The sequence below is a fragment of the Sinocyclocheilus rhinocerous genome, unplaced genomic scaffold (assembly GCF_001515625.1).
Source record: "Sinocyclocheilus rhinocerous isolate Xijiao unplaced genomic scaffold, SAMN03320098_v1.1 scaffold2385, whole genome shotgun sequence".
NCBI classification, from domain to species: domain Eukaryota; kingdom Metazoa; phylum Chordata; class Actinopteri; order Cypriniformes; family Cyprinidae; genus Sinocyclocheilus; species Sinocyclocheilus rhinocerous.
The window spans coordinates 346240-356200 of NW_015667271.1; the positions used below are offsets into that span (position 1 = coordinate 346240).

General features: G+C 36.4%; 1 protein-coding gene across 1 annotated transcript in view; it reads left to right on the forward strand.

Annotated features, from left to right (window-relative positions):
* Positions 1–9961, forward strand: part of LOC107733474 (proto-oncogene Wnt-3) — a 43765-nt gene that overhangs the window by 19224 nt on the left and 14580 nt on the right. The window contains exon 2 of the mRNA XM_016545105.1: positions 2088–2329. Coding sequence (XP_016400591.1) covers positions 2088–2329 — 242 coding nt within the window. The remainder of the gene's footprint in view (positions 1–2087; positions 2330–9961) is intronic.

Sequence of the window (9961 nt, forward strand, 5' to 3'; positions counted from 1 at the left end):
GTATATATATTCGGCAGTGTAGGGATACTTTTATTGAGAATGAAATGAAAATTCACCATCTGTTTTCTAAATACATTTTATTAATCTTATTGTAAACAATTCTTCCATGAATGCATTTAATTTAATTGACATTTTTTTTGCATTTATTTTTGTATTTATTTCCCGATCTACTGGTGAAACTTACGACCAATAATTTCATCTGCTAAACCCTTGCGCTGTGTTGAAAATCCTTTACATAATTTGGTGTTCCTTTTAAAAGTTGCTTGTAAATTTCTCATTATGCTGTATTATCACCAAATCAATGTTTTTGTCAACTTGAGGGAAATAAAAGTATTATTTGTGGATAATTTTGCCAATGTTCTCTAAAAAACTGAAACACAAAACCTGTGCTAATTGAAAGAGAACAAGTTTGTAAATAAAAAAGACTAAATCCAATATTTGGTAATGATATAGAATAACAAGAAATTCATAAGCATATTTCTGAAGGCGGGTCATTTTGACTGGGAACAACACAAGTTTAACAAAGTGGGAAGAGGTTTAAAGAATTTAAAGAAATTATCAACGAAAAAAAATTGGTTGAAAAAGTTGTTATACACCGTGTGAGCAAAGTCAAGAAGTTTTCGACGAATGTGACAATAGAAACAGAAAATCCAATCCAGTTCAAAATGACTGGAAAACTACTAAATTCTGCCCATTTCTTACAATAGACTTCAAACTCACATTTAGATCTGCCTCCATCCAATCAACAACGGATGGACAGAATCAAGTCCCCACCATACATTTTTTTTATTTTTTGGTAAACTGTTTTACTCTGATGTACTTCACAATATGGAAGAAAAGATCTGTCTACTTCTGTTTCATTGTGACTTTAACCTAAAACATAATGTTTCGTAAAAGGGCCGCAATGGCAATATGATAAAAGATTGTTTGATTTACTCAAACAAGAATTGAATAAACAATTCTTCTCAAAAATAATATAGTTTATTATCCAAACTGTAGGTTTTAAATGGTTGTGAGGCAACATAGCAGCTTGCCGCGTTATATATAGAATGTAGAATGTGTAGTCAGAAGTTTGCATGCACTTGCATTTTATAATGTCTTTTTTACACTGGCTCATCTGATCACAATTACGAGTCTAAACTTTTGCTTTATGATTTTCTAAATGATTTTTACAGATTGCGACATGTACAGATCAGATGTCACTGGGTTCAGAGGTTCATGCAGATATGTTTTATAGCGTCATCTGTGAGAAAATGAGGACAGAACTGCTAATAGATTCCTCTGCTGTACAACTGAATCTTTTCCAAACATTCACAGGATTTATAACACTGAAAATTTGACGACTTACAGCTCCAGACAGAGTGTGTGTGTTCTGCATGTGTTGTCAAAGAGACAATAACACACACACACACACACTCACACACACACACACACATTTTTTTAAAATTCAATAAATAGCAATAAGAGCTAAAGGAGAGTAAGGGTTACACCTACAGTATTAAAGTATGTATGTCAAAACAAGGACGTCATTAAAACTGTGTTTTAATCTCCTTATTCTTACTTTGGACAGAGAAAGAAGGCAATAAAATTAATTACCAGTGTGAAAGTATCGCTTCTGGAATAACTAAGAGATTGGGACGGTTTCCATGAAGTGTTCATGAAACTGTTGAGCTACTCACTGTTTGGAAAAGAAGTAAATCTCTGAGGAATCTGCTGTCAGCTCAGCTACTGCACACAACCACACACATGCATACACTTGCAAACAGCCAAATATCTAATGACACACAAAGATTTGAGTTAAAAACCGGAGCGGCAGAGACATAAATATTCGAAAACAGGCAATCTTGCAGTGGATATAAGTGGTCATACACGAGAAGTATATAATAACCGAGTAGACCACAACTTTCAACACTAACATCCCATCTACATCTAATACTAAAGTAAACATGTAAACTATACAAACCATAATAATCATGACAAAAATACACGTTCAATAAAAGATTAGCTCAGAACAGCCGTCCTCCATCAGAAGACTTAGATCTCAGGTGTGCCCATGGTTGGCTTTAATCTTCACACTTGTGTTCCAGGTCCCTGGCCCTTGGGCAGCAGTACTCATCCCTAGGCTCCCAACCCATCCTGTGTGGCTCCATACCTGGTCTGGTGCCAAAACAACTGCGCTTCTGCCGCAATTACATCGAGATCATGCCCAGTGTGGCAGAGGGAGTCAAACTGGGAATCCAGGAGTGTCAGCATCAGTTCCGAGGCCGCAGGTGGAACTGCACCACTATCAAGGACAATCTAGCAATATTTGGACCAGTTCTTGATAAAGGTATGGGTTAACAACACACACCAGTCTAGCAAATGTAAAGTATTTAAACTGCGGTTAAAGAAAACAATGAAGTTCTCTACATACTGAAACTGCTTTTAGTCTGTGTTTTTGCTTTGAGGTCAAGCATATGCTAGTGTATTTAAAAAAAAAAGAAGTTGCATCAGGCATGAGGCCAATCAGTGCTTTGTTTAGTGTTTATTTTATAAGTGAAGTTATTGACAAAAATGTGATTAAAAAAGACAGCATGGTGATATCTGAACTACTTTCATTTAAAAATATTGTTGACAAAAATATGATGAGAAAAGTATCAGTGCAAAATATTAATGACTTCATAATGTTTTTAGAAAAATGTTTCAAGTAATGTAATCATAGTATATTGGGGATTACTCCACTTTAGCTAAAATAGCTGAATGCTTTGAACTGAACCACTTCAGTGGGATAATTAATTACTCAAACAGATCCTACACATATGAGATGAATCAGCGATATCCACAGCATAAATGTAATATTAGAATTTCCTGTCTAACAGCACAGACAATAAAACAAAATCACATGGAATCATGCAGTCAGAATGTGTAACATACTGTTTTTTTTTATAACAACAAGCTATAGGTAGGTCAGCATCCTAAAATAGTTTCCAAAACATGTATATTTAAATGATAGTGGATTAATATATTAAAATAAATGTATATTCAGTAGTTTAGTTTATATTAATATGACCTAAAAGCCATGATATTTCAGCTAAGGTTTTCACAATGACAGTTTTCACTGTTTGTATTTCTCTTAAATTAAATCTTATATATATTTTTCTTACATACTTAAATTATTAAATGTTTATGCATTTTTTTTTTAAATGTTTAGTACCAGATAAAGCTTTTATTAAGTTAAATAAGTGTTATTTTCATCAGCCAAATTGATTTGCCACTTCAGTCAAAATACAATGGCGAACATGAATATTTATGCTGATTAAAAATTCAATACACTTTATGAACATTTTTATAAAAAGAAAAAAACTGACAAAAAATGATTACAACATAAATACTGTATAAAAATGAACAATTCCAATTTGATATGTCCCACCCAAACTTTTTAAATAGAAAATGTCACCAAAAGCAGTTCAACTCAACTGAACCAAGTTCAACTCAAGAAATTTCACCGGTCTTTAAGAAAACAGTCCATGTGTAGCATTTTCAATTTTCATGCACCTCTTGCTATAAATATTAGATTTTCGTTACATGTGTTGGGTTCTCCATACATTTTCTGATAAGATGTGAATGGTTGAGGTGAAGGACACAAGGACAACTTAACAAATCACTTATTAAATAAAGTCGCTTGTCGCATTGGTTCTCAGTCAGGACAGAAAGCACCCTAATGGGTCGCTCCCTCACAAAATTCACATAAGTTGTGTCTCAAATACACTTTTTCAATGCACTGTGTACTCTATGATCTAGTGTATGAGTTTTAGAAGGTTATTTTGTCCTACAGCATCGGATTCTGATAGCCCCTCCACTACATAAGGAAAGCTTTGAAAGTTGAGTCCACTAAGTGTCCAACATTCCATGTTTCATTTTTTCAGGTATAAGTAGTACACAAGGACGCACCTATACATGCTGGACAGTTAAGATGCTAAAGCAGTTAGCCACAGTGCAGGACCTGGGCAGGAACAGGCAGTGAGAGAGGGAGAGACAGAGAGAGAGAGAGAGAAAAAGAGAAGGGAGGCCAAATGAGATTACAAGCAATAGAAAAGGGCTAGAGGGTTCACTTCGACCCCTACTGTGCATGAAGGCCAGTATGAGCCATCCCTGTGTTCCTCTTACCGCCCGGCTCCCACGGACGCCCCATTCACACGCCCTTTTGACTGTGTCATGAAAGCAGGCTGAAAGGGAATCTCCCATCCTTCCCCATCATGAAGAGAGGGGGATGAGGAGACGATGAAGGAGACAGTACGAGGAGAAGATAAGGAAGAAGTTTCTCTGCTTGCGTTCGGATTGGCCCGATGCGTCCTGACTGGATTTTTTTTAAAAGGCTTTGGAATATTTTGGCATTGTGGCTGGTATGAGATGTATGTGTGTTTTGTGTATGTGTGTCACAGGAGGTGGGGGGTTGCTCCTTTTGGAAATGCCAGCCCCTGATCTGGGCAGCGCTGAACTGGGCTATGGGGTGCGGGGTGCTGGGCCCTTTTGTGTGGGTAATACGGTGTGACAACACTGAGACAAAGGCGGATTCATGGACCCAGCAGGTAGCGGGAGCTGCGCTCTTCTTGGCCATTGGCCAGGGCTCCTGGGGCCCAGAGCTCACAGTTCTCTGTTGTGGTGAACCCAGCTGGGCCTGCCAGAACCAACTGGGCCTCCTTCTGGCCGCAAACCCAGAGAGGTGCGCGCCCAAACACAACCTTTATTAAAAAGGACTGTTTGTCTATGTGTGCGGACATGAACTTCCTGCAAGAATAAAACAAGAATACGAGGGGTGAGATGAGTCTGCAAATTCATAAGAAACAGCTAGACGGCATCAAAAGTCCATAATGACTTAAAGACCCTGTGAAACGCTTGTCAAACACAGTTTTTGCTCCAGTGTTTATGCATTTCCTGTCGAAACAGGAAGTTTGAGAGGGACATATTCAAAAGGATTAGCCTCAATAGCATACGGCTTTAGTTACGTCACACTCATGAACCATAATTTGCTACTTGCTAATCAGTTGTAGATATAGGAGTGACATTCTCATTCTAAAGAGCATCTGACTGGACAAAAATCTGTGTAGTGCAGAATGAGTCATCACTATTTTCCTGGAAGAGGAAGACTGAAAGTTTTATCATACACCTTTTTTTTTTTTTTTTGCCTACTATATAGTAGGGAAGTAGGCATATTCGAACGCACGATGACTTTAAATCTAGTAAACATTTACTAAAAATCACAATTTTGATTGTTGGTTTTGACAATTGTGGTCAGAATTCCAAAGCCTAGTAAGCTGCCTCACTACTGTCTACATAGGCGACTTCCTTCTAAGAAAGCATCCTAACTGTCATTGAACATAAGTGACTGAAATAGAAATTTCTACTAGAGTGCTACAGCTTGACTCTCATTTCAATAGTTTGCTACTAGCGTGTTGCTAAGCTAAGAACAAAATACACCAACAAACATTAAAATACACAGCACACACAAAATTAGGTAAATTAAACAGTTACACTTTTACTAATACATTCTTGTATTTAATGATAAATTTTTCTTGCCTTATCCACCATTATGGATTTATTTTTTTCACTGAGCTTGTTGCAGTGTATTATGGGATTTAAAGGGATACTGTTATCATTTCTGTCATCACCCTCACGTCTTTCCAAACTTGTCTGCCTTTCTTTCTTCTGTGAAATATAAAAGTATATTTCTATAAATCTTTTTTTTTCCGTCCACACAATTAGTCAGAGGTATCCAAAGTTATTTTGGACCCAGTGACTTTTACTGCATGATAAAAAACAGCTGAAACATCAAAATACATCCAAGATTTTGCTCAGGAGGACATTCATAAAAAGAATGCTGGACAGCCCTTGTAAAAAAGTAATATATTTAAGACACATTTATTTTATACTAAGTACAGTTAAAATCTGACGTATCGCACAAGACTTTCTCATATAAAAGTTAAGAAATGTGTTTCAATGTCACTATCGATGAGGATTGTATGATCTTTGAGTAATATTTAATAGTCTTTAAATGCAAGATATTAAAAGTATACCTGAAGTATACTTGGAATAGCACAATCAAATTTTACAGACTTTAAGCATACCTGTTTAGTAGTTAAAAGTACAATTGCAGGGTATTTTTATTAAGTACATAAATATGTAAATGTATTTGTAGTATACTTAGCATGAAATAAATGTATTCCAAATACATTTTAGTATATTTATTTTTTTACTAGAGACCCCTTTAAGATGAGTTTTTTTTGTTAATTAGTCTTACAAAATTTAGCTGATATCTAATAATGGCCGATATATTGATTATTGGCTTCAAAATATAATGAAGTAATAAAATACCGGTAAGTATTGGTTATTGTATAATCCAAAATGTCCATATTGGCCCTAGTGAGAGAAAAAAAACCTAAAATGTATTTGAAATGCATTTATTTTGTGTTAAGTATACTACAAACACATTTACATATTTATGTGCTTAATAAAAATACCCTGCACTACTAGCGTGTTGCTAAGCTAAGAACAAAATACACCAACAAACATTAAAATACACAGCACACACAAAATTAGGTAAATTAAAGTTACACTTTTACTAATACATTCTTGTATTTAATGATACATTTTTTTTTGCCTTATCCACCATTATGGATTTATTTTTTTCACTGAGCTTGTTGCACTGTATTATGGGATTTAAAGGGATACTGTTATAATTTCTGTCATCACCCTCACGTCTTTCCAAACTTGTCTGCCTTTCTTTCTTCTGTGAAATATAAAAGTATATTTCTATAAATCTTTTTTTTTCCCGTCCACACAATTAGTCAGAGGTATCCAAAGTTATTTTGGACCCAGTGACTTTTACTGCTGATAAAAAACAGGTGAAAAATTAAAATTACAGATTTAAAGGGATACTGTTATCATTTCTGTCATCACCCTCACGTCTTTCCAAACTTGTCTGCCTTTCTTTCTTCTGTGAAATATAAAAGTATATTTCTATAAATCTTTTTTTTTCCCGTCCACACAATTAGTCAGAGGTATCCAAAGTTATTTTGGACCCAGTGACTTTTACTGCATGATAAAAAACAGCTGAAACATCAAAATACATCCAAGATTTTGCTCAGGAGGACATTCATAAAAAGAATGCTGGACAGCCCTTGTAAAAAAGTAATATATTTAAGACACATTTATTTTATACTAAGTACAGTTAAAATCTGACGTATCGCACAAGACTTTCTCATATAAAAGTTAAGAAATGTGTTTCAATGTCACTATCGATGAGGATTGTATGATCTTTGAGTAATATTTAATAGTCTTTAAATGCAAGATATTAAAAGTATACCTGAAGTATACTTGGAATAGCACAATCAAATTTTACAGACTTTAAGCATACCTGTTTAGTAGTTAAAAGTACAATTGCAGGGTATTTTTATTAAGTACATAAATATGTAAATGTATTTGTAGTATACTTAGCATGAAATAAATGTATTCCAAATACATTTTAGTATATTTATTTTTTTACTAGAGAGTGCTGGACAGAATTACAAAATGATTGTACTAGAATGATAACATGTTACCATGACATCCATCATATAAACACAACACTGTGAACAAGCGCTGTGTTTTGGTCACAAATTCACATTACCCACAATACACCAGCATATTCCATGTGTGTGGGCGCTCCTTTAGATAATCTTACACCATTATAGGCCTTACTGATCCCTGACAAACTCGGTCTGAGAAGCACTGTCATTAGAAGCACTTAAATGTTTGGGGAGGTGAAGTCGTATGGGTTGGTTGGGTTGCAGTTTTTCCTGTGGGGACCAAGCAAACTGGTGAGCCACAGTAAGTGTGCTGCGATTGTGAAACGATGGTGTCTGGTTACATAATAAGCTGTTGCATTCAAAGGGGGCGTAACTCCATCTCTCAGCACATGCCTTCAGAAACCAAACACGCAGACTTATTGCTGGCTTTCACACACGTGGCCGCAGGGCTCGGACGGGTGGGAGAATCGGGGGGCTTCTGAAACATTATCCAGAGAGAAACCAGCACACCTTTGAGATGACGCAGCGTCAGTGAAACCTCGGGCTGCATTAGCCACAAGTGACATGATCAACAATCGTCCCGGTGCTGTCAGAGACGTTTACAGAGCAGCACTCAAACACCTCGTCAGTATATTCCAGAACTCATCACAGAAAATGATCCATGCCCTGAAGGCACAGCACAGCTAGATGAGAGACTTTTGGGAGGGCCACAGTTAAAAGAGGCAGGGATCTCCTTCAAACCTTTTACAAGAGCCTCAGGATAGACTCAGCTCCAAAACGGAGTGAACTGTCTCACTGTCTAAATACACAGACTTCCTAACTAGGCAGCATCCTTACTGTCGTGATGTTCTCTAGATATGCAGCAACTCCATGTGCCTTGAGTACAGCACTGGAGACTCCATTTTTTTTTGAAGAGTTTGCAATTAGCATATTGCTAACTGAGCTCTACTGCAACAAGCATAAATTATATAGTGCGCTAAAATAATCTATTTTTAGTAAAAAAAATACTTTATTTAAGGTCCAATTCTCACTATTAACAAACCATGAACTATGACTTTTGCCTCAATAAACTCCTAATTTGCTGCATTTAATAGTTGGTAAGGTAGTTGTTAAAGGGATAGTTCACCCAAAAATGAAACTTCTGTCATTAATTACTCACCCTCATGTCATTCTAAACCCATACGACCTCCGTTCATCTTCGGAACACAAATTAAGACATTTTTGATGCATTCTGAGAGCTCTCTGACCCTCCCATAGACAGCAATGTAATTAACACAATCAACATCCAGAAACGTAGCAAGGAGATCGGTAAAATAATCGTGACATCAGGGGTTCAACTGTAATTTTACGAAGCTACAAGAATACTTTTTGTACGCAAAGAAAACAAATATAACAACTTTATTCAATAAGTTAAGAATTGGTACCGATACTTTTTGGTAGTGAATGAAATATGACTATTCATAATGAATATTTCTCCCACCTCATCTGCAATCTTGGATTTTTCCATCACAGTGCATTCTGGGACTACCTTCTTCAATAATAATACACGTAATGCTGTATTTCATTCAAAAACTGAAATTCTGTCATCATCTAATCACCCTATTGTTGTTCCAAACTTGTATGACTTTCACTGTAAGAAAAAAAAAAGTCAGTAGAAAAATAGAAACCATACTGGTAAATCTCTGGCAGGACATTATCTGTTAAGTTGACAGACATTTCTTTTAACTTTAAAACGCAACACGATTCAAGGTGTCGCTTAAAATACAGGTAAAACACTTGACCACAGCTGTCAAAACCAACAAGCTCCTTTATGTTAAAGTGCCGCTATTATGCCTTTTCGAATATTACCTTTCGTGCAGTGTGTCATGTAGCTGTATGTGAACATAAACTATCTGCAAAGCCGACAGTGCACGATAAATAAAGTTATTGTCTATCAAAAAAAAGAGTCGGCTCGCAATCGCCTAAACGAGTCGTCAGGAATTCGAATCTTATTCTGTTACAGCTCTACGTCATGAAGTAACACATTTGCATAATGTCCGCGCCCACGTTCTACGTCGCCAACTTGCCCGCCCACAAGAACAGTAAAATTTCCGTGTGGTTTACATCATGTCGAGAAGACGCTGTATCCTACGCTGTGAGAGTAAATTTGTTTTATCACATCTTATAATTACCACAAACTTGTTAACAATTGAGACTTACCACTGAGAAACGTCCTGCTCCAGTCGTGCTTGCGAATCAGTCTCTTGTCGATCAGCCAGTTCAACCGTTTCATCATCAGACTCCGGCTCGAATTGGTAAGGTACAATCCATCCCATCCTTTCTATGTATTGACAAGTCCCCAGGGCTGTCATTCCGTCATGGCAATGGGCGTTTCATTTCCGACACACGCTGTACGTGGTAGACCAATCCAGAGCCAA